The sequence below is a fragment of the Cervus elaphus genome, chromosome 18, assembly GCF_910594005.1.
Source record: "Cervus elaphus chromosome 18, mCerEla1.1, whole genome shotgun sequence".
NCBI lineage: Eukaryota > Metazoa > Chordata > Mammalia > Artiodactyla > Cervidae > Cervus > Cervus elaphus.
In genome coordinates, this window is record NC_057832.1 from 111,256,881 (window position 1) to 111,274,904 (window position 18,024).

At 48.0% G+C, this 18,024-nt stretch overlaps 3 pseudogenes and 4 gene segments (V, D, J or C); 4 read left to right on the plus strand and 3 right to left on the minus strand.

Moving 5' to 3' along the window:
* Positions 1–487: 487 nt before the first annotated feature.
* On the minus strand, positions 488–751 carry LOC122674708 (annotated as a pseudogene).
* A 726-nt stretch (positions 752–1,477) lies between these two features.
* On the plus strand, positions 1,478–5,752 carry LOC122674697. The segment is given in 3 exon segments: positions 1,478–1,526; positions 1,658–1,980; positions 5,557–5,752. Coding segments are annotated over 3 exon segments (438 nt in total).
* Positions 5,753–8,333: 2,581 nt separating this feature from the next.
* LOC122674707 lies at positions 8,334–8,598 on the minus strand (annotated as a pseudogene).
* Positions 8,599–9,291: 693 nt separating this feature from the next.
* On the plus strand, positions 9,292–10,467 carry LOC122674693. The segment is given in 2 exon segments: positions 9,292–9,386; positions 9,517–10,467. Coding segments are annotated over 2 exon segments (453 nt in total).
* A 1,840-nt stretch (positions 10,468–12,307) lies between these two features.
* On the plus strand, positions 12,308–13,034 carry LOC122673887. The segment is given in 3 exon segments: positions 12,308–12,409; positions 12,497–12,911; positions 13,010–13,034. Coding segments are annotated over 3 exon segments (489 nt in total).
* A 2,186-nt stretch (positions 13,035–15,220) lies between these two features.
* Positions 15,221–18,024, minus strand: part of LOC122673888 — a 67,388-nt pseudogene continuing 64,584 nt past the window's right edge.
* LOC122674692 lies at positions 16,167–17,318 on the plus strand. The segment is given in 2 exon segments: positions 16,167–16,275; positions 16,407–17,318. Coding segments are annotated over 2 exon segments (453 nt in total).

Sequence of the window (18,024 nt, forward strand, 5' to 3'; positions counted from 1 at the left end):
CCATGCACTTCCCAGTAGTATTCTTCCATGCACACCAGGAGCAGGATGGGCAAGAATGCAACGCAAGAGTGCTGAATAGGCTAGTCTGTTACATCCCTCAGAAACTTCAAGGAATCACCCCCAACAGCCTACCCAAGATCAACTAAAGAGGCCATCTTCAACTCTAGATTATTTGAACAAATGATAATTAATGCACCCTTCTCCAACAGACTTCTGTCTTTAAAGGAATGGATTTTGAAGAGAAAAAAAAAACATGCAGCAGAGAGGTATGGAATAGAAAATAAATACAACTGTAAGCCGTTTTGCTACTTGCTTTATAACCACAACAAACCACTACAGAGAATGCCCTATACAAAACCCAATAAAGGTTCAAAGATGGAGGTGTTCCCTTAGGCAGGGCTGAAGACTTCAGTCTCTGGTATTTGGAGTTTCGGCTGCAGCCCTGGTTTTTGGCTGGATCATTGGGTGTGTGGCACAGTGCATGCTTTTACCCGGATTTGAACAGGAGACTGGCCACTTGGCCCAGGTAGAAGCAGATGGTCTTTGGTTTCATGTGTCATGCAACGACTGAAGTTCCTCACCACGATGCAGTGCTGGGTCGGGTTGTACTTCTTGTCAAACTCCTTGATGTGGGCTGCGATGTCCTTCTCTGTATTAACTTCTCCAATGCCTGAGTAGCACACCACACCGAGTCCTGTTGCATCTCCTCTGACATATCGGCATTCTTGATCACGGCCTTTCAGTCACACATGGTCACCAAGGAGCAGAGGCTGGCTCTGGTCTCCTGGGGAAGGCACGGGCCAGGCTCACACCTGCATAGAGACACAGTCACTACCAAAGCCATGAAGAATCTGAATTTCCATTCTTGATTTAGACAGAAGGCACAGATCTGTGAGACTGTGGACCATTGACCACTAGGAGGCACTGTGGGTCCATGGTAAGCAGGATGTGCTGGGAGGGGTTGACAGTCACCCTGGGGAGGGCAGCTTAGGGGAACCTTGGCTACATGCCTGCATCAGAAAACAGGTTTGAGTTCCCTGAGTGGTTCCAGGACACATGGACCCAGCCCAGGGCAGTAGGGATGTGCCTGGAGCCTTAGAATGTGCCCAGTGGATTGTCTCCTGGAGCAGCATGGAGAGCGGTGGGTGATGGATTAGTGTGGCTGGTGAGGGCTGGGTGAGGAATGTCAGGCAGGGACAGGAAGAGAAGAGAAAGCCATCTTATGTGCATATGGGGACAGTGCTCATCTCACACCCACCCTTTGCTGAGGGGCTATACAAAACAGGGAAGGGCATAGAGGAGCCCACCATGGGATCTGGCCAGGGGTGCAGTGGATCAGGAAACAGCCTGCAGAGACACAGAGCAGTGACGTCATAGGCAATGCTCCAATCAGGGAAGCAGGAGGGTCAGCACTTACACCACTCACCCCAGGAGACACGCCCCCAGCTAGCAGCAGACTTGGGTTCCTGATGCTGCCATGGGCTCCACGCTCCTCTGCTGTCTGACTCTCTGCCTCCTGGGAGCAGGTGAGTCCTGGACACAGCGCGGGAGCTTTTGAGATGTCTTTGCTTCCCTGAGATAGAAGCCTGGAGATGAGGGCTGTAGCAGGAGGCTTTCCTGTGGTCTGCCCTCAGCTTCCTTGTCTCCTCCCCAACAGGCCTGGGGGAATCTGGAGTCACCCAGACCCCCAAGTACCTGATCAAATCAAGAAAGCAGAACGCGACTCTGAGATGTTCCCCTGACTCTGGACACCGCTCCGTGAACTGGTACCAACAGGCCCTGGGCCAGGGCCCCCAGTTCCTCATTCAGTATTTTGATGGGAACCTGTATCAAAAAGGGGACATATCAGATCGATTCTCAGGAAAACCATTCAGTGACTCTCGCTCCGAGCTGAGCTTGACTTCCTTGGAGCTGACGGACTCAGCCGTGTATCTCTGTGCCAGCAGCCAAGACACAGCCCTGCATGATCAGATGCCTCTGGTACAAAAACACTCCTACCCCAGCTCAGGAAGTGGTTGCCAGGGTGTCAGCTGCCAGCCAGGGAGAGCAAGACCCAGGTAGAGCTGATAGCCTTTCCCAGACATTCTTTCCTTTGTACATTTTAATGCTCACATAGATCATGCAAGATAAAGATTATTTTAACTGTTTATACATCTGATGGGAAGTGACTTGCCCAGATCTCATATTTCCTAACTGTCAGACAAGGAGTCAGACTCAAAGCTGTCCTCAACACCTGTGTTCTCTGCTCCCCATCTTTTAAAGGAGTTCGCTCCACGTAGCTGTTACAGCTGACAAGTCCAAATCTGCAGGTTGGACTGGTGATACTAGAGGTTCAGGGAGAGCTGATGTTTAAATTCAAAGGCCCAAGAACTGATGGGCCATCAGCTGAACAGTTCTCTCTTACCTGGGGGAGGATCAGTCTTTTCGTTCTATTCATATCTTCACTGGTTGGATTAGGCCCACTAAGACTGTGGAATGGAACGTCATCTGTTTAAAATGTTAATCTAATCTAATGTTAAAATCTACCTATTTATATGTTAACCTCTTCCAAAACCACTCTCACTTAATACCCAGAATAAAGTTTAATTAAATGTCTCTGACACAGTCAAGGTGACACGATTCAATTAGTCATCACACCATCTTCCTGGGTTGCACAAGGATTTAATAAACGTGAAGTCCCTGGCACATAACAGGACTCTAGATTTCTTGATTCCCTTTGCTAACCTCTGACAGCCTCTTCTACCATTTCCTAGGTGCAAAGGTAGAAATGGACATGTTTTGCCTTGAAACCCTTTAGTTGAGGATATCAGAAATCACAGGGAAAGGAAGATTATGCCTAATGATTCATTTCATGAAATTAAAAGGAGCATGTAACATATAGCCCACCTCAGATATTTTAAAATCAATTTTATTGATATTTGAACTGCAGCTTACCTATAAACAGTGTAGGTTTTAGGGTCCCTAGCCTCCTACAACCTTATAGTCTGAGCGCTTCCCTGACAGCCCAGTTGGTAAAGAATCTGCCTGCAATGCAGGAGACCCTGGTTTGATTCCTGGGTCAGGAAGATCCACTGGAGAAGAGATAGGCTACCCACTCCAGTGTTCTTGGGCTTCCCTTGTGGCTCAGCTGGTGAAGAATCCACCTGCAATGTGGGAGACCTGGGTTGGGAAGATCCCCTGGAGAAGGGAAAGGCTACCCACTCCAGTATTCTGGCCTGGAAAATTCCATGGACTGTATACTCCATGGGATTTCAAAGAGTCGGACACGACTGAGCGACTTTCACTTGCACATTCAATGGTGTATCTGGGATTCCACATCCATGGATTCAACCAATCACAGCTGTTCAGTACCTTGGTACGTATTTACTAAAATAACCACCCACAAGTGGACCCACTCGGTTAGAACTTGTGTTGGTCAAGGGTCAGGTATATATTCACACTGTATAATGATGAGAGCTATGGTTTGATCAATATATATGTATATGCTGATGAAACATCTGTCCCATTAAGACAGAGAACATTTCTCACCAGAAATTCCCTCAGGCTCCTTCCCAGGGCGCTCTCCTGCCCTGACAACCAACAGTGTGATTTCTGTGGTTGTAGATTTGTTTTGCTCATGCATCTTTTTAGTGAAAATTTAATGTCTGTACCCATCAAAACAATTCCTTTTTAGCCTGGAGCTAAATATGGAAGACAAGTAAGTGCTCCTGGAAAGTGTTATAATTAACAAAGGGCTTGAAACCATGTGAGACACCATTTCCGTGTGAGGGACAATCCTAACCGGGGATTGATGGTTTGATAAAATGACCATCTAAGTTCTTACCAGCTGGTACAGGCTGTTTTTGTAAAATTTATTTACTCAATTTCATAGATTTTTTTTTCTCATGAACCCTTTTTCCGAAATCATTTTATAATGGTTTTTTGTTAATATTCTATGAGAAACAACATAGCAAGGCTTCAGATTCACACACTGGGTCCTGGGCTGGCCAGACCAGCAGCAGTAGTTGTTTCAGAATGGAATGATAATTCCATGCCAGGAGAAGGGTTCCTATGACTTGATCCCAAGGATTCAGGCCACAGGCCTTGAGCTGGAAAGACCACTTTCTTCTGGCCTGGCCTGGGTATGACCCCCCTTTACTGTGTCCTTCTGTGTCCTGGACCAGCGAAGTTCTGAGCATGTGTATGGAACCACTCGAGGGCTTGCCAGGCGCAGATTCAAGGCTGGTCATTGTGGTTATGACATGAGATTCCTCCTTTGTTTCTCACTTCAGCGTCAGTGTCTTTCTGTCCCAGGACCCAGGAGTGGTGAGTCACCCAGACACTAGACGTGTGGTCATGCTAAAGGGAAACCGACCATCAGGAGGTCATGGAACATGTAAAATCATGTAACCAGGATCTAGTACATAATTTTCAGGGTCCATATTTCAAAGTCTATTGACAATTTGAAGATCCCAACAGCAGAACATCACTCTAGGTACAGAGTCCTTTTGAGAGTGGGGTTTGTGCAACAAGATATAGTTTAGGGCTCTAGGATATCAATCTATTAACGGCAGCAATGCTTCAAAAGGAAGTATTCCCATGGAGTGGATGTCCCACATAAAGTCAGAGCACTTTTGATGTATCCTGGAGTCCTGCACCTCACCCCAAATCCCTCTCTTATGTATGTTCCTTTGTGTGAACGCATAATCCCCACTGAGCAACCAGCTTCTGGCCACAAAGAAAGTTCTGTCTTAGGGCTGCGGTGGTTTCACTTGCTGCTTCCCCTCCCTGTGCCCTGAGACTCAGGAAGCACATGCTTTGGCGACCATGAAGGAGCTGTACCTGCATTTGGCAGGTGTCCCGTCTGTTAATGAACTGAGAAGAAATAGAGTCAAATGATTCCTCAATAGTGATGAGTCTGCGCTGCAGTTAAGGAACCAGACTCCAAAGAATCATTGTAGGTGAGAGGACAGGAGCAGGACTGTGGTCAATTGAGCAAAGTAGAAACAACACTTCAGGGAGTATTTGTGATGCACGGGTGATAAAGGACAGCGGGAAGCCCTAAGGATTTCCTCTGAGATTCAAAACTACAGAAATATGTACGCAAATAAGCTAATATGCAAATTAAGGAATTATCTCTGGAGTAAAATATACATAAAGGTGCAAACTACTCTAGGGAAAGCTTGCAACGACTTTGTAAGACTTACATCTGTCCAGATGATGTCCAAGCAATCTGTCCAAGGCATCTCCCTCTTCTAAGCTACTGATTTAGAATCAACTTTGATTTGAGCTTCTGGGGGAAGGGGCGTGGCTCCCTGAGTGACAGGTTGGCTCTGGGTCTTGGCAGGGACAGTGACATCTCAGAAGGACTCCCTGGAGAGCCCCTCTCCCATCTCATCCACACTCAGACCAGAGGGCCCTCCGCCTGCCCCACCCCCCACCATGAGCCCCTGCCTCCTGGGCTGTGTGGTCTTCTGTCTCCTGCAGGCAGGTGAGTCCTGGGGGCAGGGTCCCCTTGGGGGTGCCAGCACTGAGCATGTCCTCTGTGACTGCAGCATCGGTCCTCCTTCTCCACAGGGGCGGTCCACGCTGGTGTCACTCAGGACCCCAGATTCCAGGTCGTCAGCACAGGACAGAGCGTGACACTTAATTGTACGCAGGATCTGGGTCATGACTATATGTGCTGGTATCGACAAGACCCGGGACTTGGGCTGAGGCTGATCCATTACTCAACTGGCCCTTTTACCAAGGAGCAAGGAGACATGCCCGACGGGTACAGCGTCTCCAGACCAAACACAGAGAACTTCCCTCTCACGCTGGAGTCCGCCAAACGCTCCCAGACATCTGTGTACTTCTGCGCCAGCAGTTACTCCACAGCCCTGCACGGCCAGCTGCTCTCTGTGCAAAAAGACAAGGGCAGCCCCTTGCTTGTAGGATCCCCGCAACGGGAGCCTCAGGGCTCTGCTGCCACGTGCCTGCAGTGTGACCCTGGGTGTGTGGTCTGTGCTGGCCCAGACCTCACTCCAGGCCTTGGGGACATGTGTCCACCATCCATTGCTGTCTTTTCTCTGTATCCTCCCTGTGAACCAGGAGTTTCCACATCTCTGACTTCTAGTCATCACCTTAGCCTGAGACCTCCAGGAGGGAAGGTTGTTGGTAAGTTAGATGAAAATAGGCCCTCCTGTCTCACCTCAGGCAGCTCATCGCTGTCTCTCTGGAAGGTTCTCCCCCAACCTGGCTCTCATGAGCTCTCTTCTCTTACCCACTTTTCCTGGGTGGGTAAGTCATTCTTCTCCCCACCTCCCTGGCATCAGCTTCCTGGCCCTCGCTACTCTGTCCACAATGTTCTTCCCTCATCTGGGTCATGAAAGTGAAAGTGAAAGTCGCTCAGTTGTGTCCAGCTCTTTGTGACCCCATGGACTGTATAGTCCCTGGAATTCTTCAGGCCAGAATACTGCAGTGGGCAGCCTTTCCCTTCTCTAGGGGATCTTCCCAACCCAGGATCGAACCCAGATCTCCCACATTGCAGGAGGATTCTTTACCAGCTGAGCCACAAGGGAAGCCCAACAATACTGGAGTGGGTAGCCTATGCCTTGTCCAGCAGATCTTCCTGACCCAGGAATCAAACCATGATCTCCTGCATTGCAGGTGGATTCTTTACCAACTGAGCTATGGTCACATCCCTTCCCAAATCACCAGGTAGTTTTTTGTTTTTGTTTTTTTTTCCCAAATCACAAGGTAGTTTTTAAAATAGCCTGCCCACGTGGTCTGCTTTGAACAAGCTCTCTGGAGTCATCAAAGAGAAACCAACTTCAGTTAATTATCAATCATCCAAAACTTCATGTGAGTCCATTGAAGGAGGACAGACTGTCTTTGTGTGTTCTCCCCCCGGTCCCCCGATTTCCTCAGCATCTCACCTAACCTAGGCCAGGTTGGCCCACCTTCCTCATCAAAATCTTCTCAAAGTCAAAATATATCCTCCATTACCTCATTATATCAAGATTTTATAAGTGCAGAAATAAATGAGTCCATATATACAAAACCTCTTTATAAAATGCATTCCCTAGAATTTGGTAATGCTTAATTTCAATGGGAAATCTGGAAATATATGCATCTGATTAATCAGAAGTAGTTATGGAATACATGCTTCCAGGTGGATTCACTTGAGATCTTCAGAGTATTCATTTTATGGTCATGTATTTTCATCTTCGCTAACTACTGTCATTGCAGCGGTACAATAATTACTTCCTTCTTAGTAAAAGTGTCAGATCATACAGTCTTTTACCCCAGAGGATAAGAGTGGATTTGAGGATCAACCCTAATTTTGTCAGGCTGGGAAGGCAGTAGATCAGGGGTATGTATTTGTGTCTCTGTGTGCGTGACTGTGTGTGGAGGGGTTGCAGATGGGGTTGTGGGGAATATCTTTTTTATTTTTAATTCTGTCTTTTAATGAAAGCTTCAACTCATATGTGAACACAGGTAGTTAAAGCACAGCGCAGCCGGCTTGTAAGTTTAAATTCCTGGAGACTTTACTAGAATCACAAGGAGGGCCGCTGCTCAAAGGGTCTTTCCCTTTAAGACCACCTTTGATCTTTAGAGTATGCTTTGGCCAAGGCAGGGGAGGGGAAATGTCTAGAGCCCAACAAATTTCTCATTAGCCCAACTTTCTCACCAGCTTATTTCCATTTTATAGCCGTAGAAAGCTTAAAGGAGTTCCAGGACACATTCATCATCTCTTGAGGCCCAAGGCCCAGAACACTCTATAGCTGTTATCACAAAAGGAGCACTTAAGGAATACACTTATCAGATTAGGAGTAAGAGTCCAGTAGTTTCTCTGCCATGCCTCTCTCAACATGCACTTCTGAGTAGTATTCTTCCATGCACAACAGGAGCAGGATGGGCAAGAATGCAATGCAAGAGTGCTGAATAGGCTAGTCTGTTACATCCCTCAGAAACTTCAAGGAATCACCCCCAACAGACTACCCAAGATCAACTAAAGAGGCCATCTTCAACTCTAGATTATTTGAATCCATGATACTTAATAAACCCTTCTCCAACAGACTTCTCTCTTTAAAAGAATGGATTTTGAAGAGAAAAACAAACATGCAGCAGAGAGGTATGGAATAGAAAATAAATACAAATGTAAGCCGTTTTGTTTACATTTATATTTATTTGCTTGCTTTATAACCACAACAAACCAGTACAGAGAATGCCCTGTACAAAACCCAATAAAGGTTCAAAGATGGAGGTGTTCCCTTAGGCAGGGCTGAAGACTTCAGTCTCTGGTATTTGGAGTTTCGGCTGCAGCCCTGGTTTTTGGCTGGATCATTGGGTGTGTGGCACAGTGCATGCTTTTACCCGGATTTGAACAGGAGACTGGCCACTTGGCCCAGGTAGAAGCAGATGGTCTTTGGTTTCATGTGTCATGCAACGACTGAAGTTCCTCACCACGATGCAGTGCTGGGTCGGGTTGTACTTCTTGTCAAACTCCTTGATGTGGGCTGCGATGTCCTTCTCTGTATTATACTTCTCCAATGCCTGAGTAGCACACCCCACCGAGTCCTGTTGCATCTCCTCTGACATATCGGCATTCTTGATCACGGCCTTTCAGTTACACATGGTCACCAAGGAGCAGAGGCTGGCTCTGGTCTCCTGGGGAAGGCGCGGGCCAGGCTCACACCTGCATAGAGACACAGTCACTACCAAAGCCATGAAGAATCTGAATTTGCATTCTTGATTTAGACAGAAGGCACAGATCTGTGAGACTGTGGACCATTGGCCACTAGGAGGCACTGTGGGTCCATGGTAAGCTGGTGCCCTGGGAGGGGTTGAGAGTCACCCTGGGGAGGGCAGCTTAGGGGAACCTTGGCTACATGCCTGAATCAGAAAACAGGTTTGAGTTCCCTGAGTGGTCCAGACACATGGACCCAGCCCAGACTCCTCACTGCCCAGGGGAGTGGGGACGTGCCTGGATCCTCAGGATGTGCTCAGGGGGTCATCTCCTGGAGCAGCATGGGGAATGGTGGGTGATGGATTACTGTGGCTGGTGAGGGCTGGGTGAGGAGTGTCAGGCAGGGACAGGAAGAGAAGAGAAAGCCATGTTATGGGCATATGGGGACAGTGCTTGCCACACACCCACCCTTTGCCGAGGGGCTGTGCAGGACTGGGAAGGGCATAGAGGAGCCCACCATGGGACCTGGCCAGGGGTGCAGTGGATCAGGAAACAGCCTGCAGAGACACAGACCAGTGATGTCATAGGCAATGGTCCAATCAGGGAAGCAGGAGGGTCAGCACTTACACCACTCAGCCCAGGAGCCCCGCTCCCAGCCAGCAGCAGTCTTGGGTTCCTGATGCTGCCATGGGCTCCAGGCTCCTCTGCTGTGTGACTCTCTGCCTCCTCGGATCAGGTGAGTCTAGACACAGTGTGGGAGCTTCTGAGATGTCTTTGCCTCCCTGAGATAGAAGCCCGGAGATGACGGCTGCAGCAGGAGGCTTCCCTGTGCTCTGCCCTCAGCTTCCTTGTCTCCTCCCCAACAGGCCTGGTGGATTCTGGAGTCACCCAGACCCCCAAGTACCTGATCAAATCAAGAAAGCAGAACGCGACTCTGAGATGTTCCCCTGAATCTGGACACCGCTCCGTGTACTGGTACCAACAGGCCCTGGGCCAGGGCCCCCGGTTCCTCGTTCAGTATTACAACCAGAGGGTGTGGGGAGAAGCACAGCTCCCGGATCGATTCTCAGGAGAACAGTTCAGTGACTCTCGCTCTGAGCTGAGCTTGACCCCCTTGGAGCTGACGGACTCAGCCGTGTATCTCTGTGCCAGCAGCCAAGACACAGCCCTGCATGATCAGATGCCTCTGGTACAAAAACACTCCTACCCCAGCTCAGGAAGTGGTTGCCAGGGTGTCAGCTGCCAGCCAGCCAGAGCCAGACCCAGGTAGAGCTGATAGCCTTTCCCAGACATTCTTTCCTTTGTACATTTTAATGCTCACATAGATCATGCAAGATAAAGATTATTTTAACTGTTTATACATCTGATGGGAAGTGACTTGCCCAGATCTCATATTTCCTAACTGTCAGACAAGGAATCAGACTCAAAGCTGTCCTCAACACCTGTGTTCTCTGCTCCCCATCTTTTAAAGGAGTTCGCTCCACGTAGCTGTTACAGCTGACAAGTCCAAATCTGCAGGTTGGACTGGTGATGCTAGAGGTTCAGGGAGAGCTGATGTTTAAATTCAAAGGCCCAAGAACTGATGGTCCAGTTTGAAGGCCATCAGCTGAACAGTTCTCTCTTACCTGGGGGAGGATCAGTCTTTTCGTTCTATTCATATCTTCACTGGTTGGATTAGGCCCACTAAGACTGTGGAATGGAAGGTCATCTGTTTAAAATGTTAATCTAACCTAAAGTTAAAATCTACCTATTTATATGTTAACCTCTTCCAAAACCAGTCTCACTTAATACCCAGAATAAAGTTTAATTAAATGTCTCTGACAGAGTCACGGTGACACGTTCAATCAACAGTGTGATTTCTGTGGTTGTAGATTTGTTTTGCTCATGCATCTTGTTAGTGAAAATTTAATGTCTGTACCCATCAAAACAATTCCTTTTTAGCCTGGAGCTAAATATGGAAGACAAGTAAGTGCTCCTGGAAAGTGTTATAATATATATAATATAATATATATTATAACAAAGTGCTTGAAACCATGTGAGACACCATTTCCGTGTGAGGGACAATCCTAACCGGGGATTGATGGTTTGATAAAATGACCATCTAAGTTCTTACCAGCTGGTACAGGCTGTTTTTGTAAAATTTATTTACTGAATTTCACAGGTTTTTTTTTCTCATGAACCCTTTTTCTGAAATCATTTTATAATGATTTTTTTGTTAATATTCTATGAGAAACAACATAGCAAGGCTTCAGATTCACACACTGGGTCCTGGGCTGGCCAGACCACCAGCAGTAGTTGTTTCAGAATGGAATGATAATTCCATGCCAGGAGAAGGGTTCCTATGACTTGATCCCAAGGATTCAGGCCACAGGCCTTGAGCTGGAAAGACCACTTTCTTCTGGCCTGGCCTGGGTATGACCCCCCTTTACTGTGTCCTTCTGTGTCCTGGACCAGCGAAGTTCTGAGCACGTGTATGGAACCACTCGAGGCCTTGCCAGGCCCAGATTCAAGGCTGGTCATTGTGGTTATGACATGAGATTCCTCCTTTGTTTCTCACTTCAGCATCAGTGTCTTTCTGTCCCAGGACCCAGGAGTGGTGAGTCACCCAGACACTAGGCGTGTGGTCATGCTAAAGGGAAACCGACCATCAGGAGGTCACGGAACATCTAAAATCATATAACCAGGATCTAGTACGTAATTTTCAGGGTCCATATTTCAAAGACTATTGAGAATTTGAAGATCCCAACAGCAGAACATCACTCTAGGTACAGAGTCCTTTTGAGAGTGGGGTTTGTGCAACAAGATATAGTTTAGGGCTCTAGGATATCAATCTATTAATGGCAGCCATGCTTCACAAGGAAGTATTCCCATGGAGTGGATGTCCCACATAAAGTCAGAGCACTTTTGATGTATCCTGGAGTCCTGCACCTCGCCCCAAATCCCTCTCTTATGTATGTTCCTTTGTGCGAACGTATAATCCACGTTGAGCAACCAGCTTCTGGCCACAAAGAAAGTTCTGTCTTAGGGCTGCGGTGGTTTCACTTGCTGCTTCCCCTCCCTGTGCCCTGAGACTCAGGAAGCACATGCTTTGGCGACCATGAAGGAGCTGTACCTGCATTTGGCAGGTGTCCCGTCTGTTAATGAACTGAGAAGAAATAGAGTCAAATGATTCCTCAATAGTGATGAGTCTGCGCTGCAGTTAAGGAACCAGACACCAAAGAATCATTGTAGGTGAGAGGACAGGAGCAGGACTGTGGTCAATTGAGCAAAGTAGAAACAACACTTCAGGGAGTATTTGGGATGCACGGGTCATAAAGGACAGTAGGAAGCCCTAAGGATTTCCTCTGAGATTCAAAACTACAGAAATATGTACGCAAATAAGCTAATATGCAAATTAAGGAATTATCTCTGGAGTAAAATATACATAAAGGTGCAAACTACTCTAAGGAAAGGTTGCAACGACTTTGTAAGACTTACATCTGTCCAGATGATGTCCAAGCAATCTGTCCAAGGCATCTCCCTGTTCTAAGCTACTGATTTAGAATCAACTTTGATTTGAGCTTCTGGGGGAAGGGGCGTGGCTCCCTAGTGACAGGTCGGCTCTGGGTCTTGGCAGGGACAGTGACATCTCAGAAGGACTCCCTGGAGAGCCCCTCTCCCCTCTCATCCACACCCAGACCAGAGGACCCTCCGCCTGCCCCGATCCCGCCATGAGCCCCTGCCTCCTGGGCTGTGTGGTCTTCTGTCTCCTGCAGGCAGGTGAGTCCTGCGGGCAGGGTCCCCTTTGGGGATGCCAGCACTGAGCATCTCCTCTGTGACTGCAGCATCGGTCCTCCTTCTCCACAGGGCCGGTCCACGCTGGTGTCACTCAGGACCCCGGATTCCAGGTCGTCAGGACAGGACAGAGCATGACACTTAATTGTACTCAGGATCTAGGTCATAACTATATGTACTGGTACCGACAAGACCTGGGACACGGGCTGAGGCTGATCCATTACTCAACTGGCCCTTTCACCAAGGAGCAAGGAGATGTGCCCGACGGGTACAGCGTCTCCAGACCAAACACAGAGAACTTCCCTCTCACGCTGGAGTCCGCCAAACACTCCCAGACATCTGTGTACTTCTGCGCCAGCAGTTACTCCACGGCACTTCACGGCCAGCTGCTCTCTGTGCAAAAAGGCAAGGGCAGCCCCTTGCTTGTAGGATCCCCGCAACGGGAGCCTCAGGGCTTTCCCGCCACGTGCCTGCAGTGTGACCCTGGGTGTGTGGTCTGTGCTGGCCCAGACCTCACTCCAGGCCTTGGGGACATGTGTCCACCATCCATTGCTGTCTTTTCTCTGTATCCTCCCTGTGAACCAGGAGTTTCCACATCTCTGACTTCTAGTCATCACCTTAGCCTGAGACCTCCAGGAGGGAAGGTTGTTGGTAAGTTAGATGAAAATAGGCCCTCCTGTCTCACCTCAGGCAGCTCATTGCTGTCTCTCTGGAAGGTTCTCCCCCAACCTGGCTCTCATGAGCTCTCTTCTCTTACCCACCTTTCCTGGGTGGGTAAGTCATTCCTCTCCCCACCTCCCTGGCATCAGCTTCCTGGCCCTCGCTACTCTGTCCACAATGTTCCTCCCTCATCTGGGTCATGAAAGTGAAAGTGAAAGTGAAAGTCGCTCAGTTGTGTCCAGCTCTTTGAGACCCCATGGACTATATAGTCCCTGGAATTCTTCAGGCCAGAATACTGCAGTGGGCAGCCTTTCCCTTCTCCAGGGGATCTTCCCAATCTAGGATCGAACCCAGATCTCCCACATTACAGGCGGATTCTTTACCAGCTGAGCCACAAGGGAAGCCCAACAATACTGGAGTGGGTAGCCTATGCCTTGTCCAGCAGATCTTCCTGACCCAGGAATCAAACCACGGTCTCCTGCATTGCACGTGGATTCTTTACCAACTGAGCTATGGTCACATCCCTTCCCAAATCACCAGGTAGTTTTTAAAATAGCCTGCCCACGTGGTCTGCTTTGAGCAAGCTGTCTGGAGTCATCAAAGAGAAACCAACTTCAATTAATTATCAATCATCCAAAACTTCATGTGAGTCCATTGAAGGAAGACAGACTGTCTTTGTGTGTTCTCCCCCTAGTCCCCCGATTTCCTCAGCATCTCACCTAACCTAGGCCAGGTTGGCCCACATTCCTCATCAAAATCTTCTCAAAGTCAAAATATATCCTCCATTACCTCATTATATCAAGATTTTATAAGTGCAGAAATAAATGAGTCCATATATACAAAATCTCTCTATAAAATGCATTCCCTAGAATTTGGTAATGCTTAATTTCAATGGGAAATCTGGAAATATATGCATCTGATTAATCAGAAGTAGTTATGGAATACATGCTTCCAGGTGGATTCACTTGAGATCTTCAGAGTATTCATTTTATGGTCATGTATTTTCATCTTCGCTAACTACTGTCATTGTAGCGGTACAATAATTACATCCTTCTTAGTAAAAATGTCAGATCATACAGTCCTTTACCTCAAGAGGATAAGAGTGGATTTGAGGATCAACCCTAATTTTGTCAGGCTGGGAAGGCAGTTGATCAGGGGTATGTATTTGTGTCTCTGTGTGCGTGACTGTGTGTAGAGGGGTTGCAGGTGGGGTTGTGGGGAATATCTTTTTTTTTAATTCTGTCTTTTAATGAAAGCTTCAACTCATATGTGAACACAGGTAGTTAAACCACAGCGCAGCAGGCTTGTAAGTTTAAATTCCTGGAGACTTTACTAGAATCACAAGGAGGGCCGCTGCTCAAAGGGTCTTTCCCTTTAAGACCACCTTTGATCTTTAGAGTATGCTTTGGCCAAGGCAGGGGAGGGGAAATGTCTAGAGCCCAACAAATTTCTCATTAGCCCAACTTTCTCACCAGCTTAATTCCATTTTACAGCCGTAGAAAGCTTAAAGGAGTTCCAGGACACATTCATCATCTCTTGAGGCCCAAGGCCCAGAACACTCTATAGCTGTTATCACAAAAGGAGCGCTTAAGGAATACACTTATCAGATTAGGAGTAAGAGTCCAGTAGTTTCTCTGCCATGCCTCTCTCAACATGCACTTCTGAGTAGTATTCTTCCATGCACAACAGGAGCAGGATGGGCAAGAATGCAATGCAAGAGTGCTGAATAGGCTAGTCTGTTACATCCCTCAGAAACTTCAAGGAATCACCCCCAACAGCCTACCCAAGATCAACTAAAGAGGCCATCTTCAACTCTAGATTATTTGAACAAATGATAATTAATGAACCCTTCTCCAATAGACTTCTCTCTTTAAAGGAATGGATTTTGAAGAGAAAAACAAACATGCAGCAGAGAGGTATGGAATAGAAAATAAATACAAATGTAAGCCATTTTGCTACTTGCTTTATAACCACAACAAACCAGTACAGAGAATGCCCTGTACAAAACCCAATACAGGTTCAAAGATGGAGGTGTTTCCTTGGGCAGGTCTGAAGACTTCAGCGTCTGGTTTTGGAGTTTAGGCTGCAGTCCTGGTTTTTGGGTGGATCATTGGGTGTGTGGCACAGTGCATGCTTTTACCTGGCTTTGAACAAGAGACTGGCCACTTGGCCCAGGTAGAAGCAGATGGTCTTTGGTTTCATGTGTCATGCAACGACTGAAGTTCCTCACCACGATGCAGTGCCCAGGGGGTTGTACTTCTTGTCAAACTCCTTGATGTGGGCTGCGATGTCCTTCTCTGTGTTATACTTCTCCAATGCCTGAGTAGCACACCACACCGAGTCCTGTTGCATCTCCTCCGACGTATCGAAATTCTTGATCACGGCCTTTCAGTTACACATGGTCACCAAGGAGCAGAGGCTGGCTCTGGTCTCCTGGGGAAGGCACGGGCCAGGCTCACACCTGCATAGAGACACAGTCACTACCAAAGCCATGAAGAATCTGAATTTCCATTCTTGATTTAGACAGAAGGCACAGATCTGTGAGACTGTGGACCATTGACCACTAGGAGGCACTGTGGGTCCATGGTAAGCAGGATGTGCTGGGAGGGGTTGAGAGTCACCCTGGGGAGGGCAGCTTAGGGGAACCTTGGCTACATGCCTGCATCAGAAAACAGGTTTGAGTTCCCTGAGTGGTTCCAGGACACATGGACCCAGCCCAGACACCTCACTGCCCAGGGCAGTAGGGATGTGCCTGGAGCCTTAGGATGTGCCCAGGGGGTCGTCTCCTGGAGCAGCATGGGGAATGGTGGGTGATGGATTACTGTGGCTGGTGAGGGCTGGGTGAGGAGTGTCAGGCAGGGACAGGAAGAGAAGAGAAAGCCATGTTATGGACATATGGGGACAGTGCTTGCCACACACCCACCCTTTGCCGAGGGGCTGTGCAGGACTGGGAAGGGCATAGAGGAGCCCACCATGGGACCTGGCCAGGGGTCCTGTGGATCAGGAAACAGCCTGCAGAGACACAGAGCAGTGACGTCATAGAAAATGCTCCAATCAGGGAAGCGGGAGAGTCAGCACTTATACCATTCAGCCCAGGAGACCTGCCCCCAGCCAGCAGCAGTCTTGGATTCCTGATGCTGCCATGGGCTCCAGGCTCCTCTGCTGTGTGACCCTCTGCCTCTTGGGAGCAGGTGAGTCCTGGACACAGCGCGGGAGCTTCTGAGATGTCTTTGCCTCCCTGAGATAGAAGCCCGGTGATGACGGCTTCAGCAGGAGGCTTCCCTGTGCTCTGCCCTCAGCTTCCTTGTCTCCTCCCCAACAGGCCTGGTGGATTCTGGAGTCACCCAGACCCCCAAGTACCTGATCAAATCAAGAAAGCAGAACGTGACTCTGATGTGTTTCCCTGAATCTGGACACCGCTCTGTGTACTGGTATCAACAGGCCCTGGGCCAGGGCCCCCAGTTCCTCGTTCAGTATTTTGATGGGAACCTGTATCAAAAAGGGGACATATCAGATCAATTCTCAGGAAAGCAGTTCAATGACTTTCACTCTGAGCTGAACTTGAGCTCCTTGGAGCTGACGGACTCAGCCGTGTATCTCTGTGCCAGCAGCCAGGACACAGCCCTGCATGATCAGATGCCTCTGGTACAAAAACACTCCTACCCCAGCTCAGGAAGTGGTTGCCAGGGTGTCAGCTGCCAGCCAGCCAGAGCCAGACCCAGGTAGAGCTGATAGCCTTTCCCAGACATTCTTTCCTTTGTACATTTTAATGCTCACAAAGATCATGCAAGATAAAGATTATTTTAACTGTTTATACATCTGATGGGAAGTGACTTGCCCAGATCTCATATTTCCTAACTGTCAGACAAGGAGTCAGACTCAAAGCTGTCCTCAACACCTGTGTTCTCTGCTCCCCATCTTTTAAAGGAGTTCGCGCCACGTAGCTGTTACAGCTGACAAGTCCAAATCTGCAGGTTGGACTGGTGATACTAGAGGTTCAGGGAGAGCTGATGTTTAAATTCAAAGGCCCAAGAACTGATGGTCCAGTTTGAAGGCCATCAGCTGAACAGTTCTCTCTTACCTGGGGGAGGATCAGTCTTTTCGTTCTATTCATATCTTCACTGGTTGGATTAGGCCCACTAAGACTGTGGAATGGAAGGTCATCTGTTTAAAATGTTAATCTAACCTAAAGTTAAAATCTACCTATTTATATGTTAACCTCTTCCAAAACCACTCTCACTTAATACTCAGAATATAGTTTAATTAAATGTCTCTGACACAGTCAAGGTGACACGATTCAATTAGTCATCACACCATCTTCCTGGGTTGCACAAGGATTTAATAAACGTGAAGTCCCTGGCACATAACAGGACTCTGGATTTCTTGATTCCCTTTGCTAACCTCTGACAGCCTCTTCTGCCATTTCCTAGGTGCAAAGGTAGAAATGGACATGTTTTGCCTTGAAACCCTTTAGTTGAGGATATCAGAAATCACAGGGAAAGGAAGATTATGCCTAATGATTCATTTCATGAAATTAAAAGGAGCATGTAACATATAGCCCACCTCAGATATTTTAAAATCAATTTTATTGATATTTGAACTGCAGCTTACCTATAAACAGTGTAGGTTTTAGGGTCCCTAGCCTCCTACAACCTTATAGTCTGAGCGCTTCCCTGACAGCCCAGTTGGTAAAGAATCTGCCTGCAATGCAGGAGACCCTGGTTTGATTCCTGGGTCAGGAAGATCCACTGGAGAAGGGATAGGCTACCCACTCCAGTGTTCTTGGGCTTCCCTTGTGGCTCAGCTGGTGAAGAATCCACCTGCAATGTGGGAGACCTGGGTTGGGAAGATCCCCTGGAGAAGGGAAAGGCTACCCACTCCAGTATTCTGGCCTGGAAAATTCCATGGACTGTATACTCCATGGGATTTCAAAGAGTCGG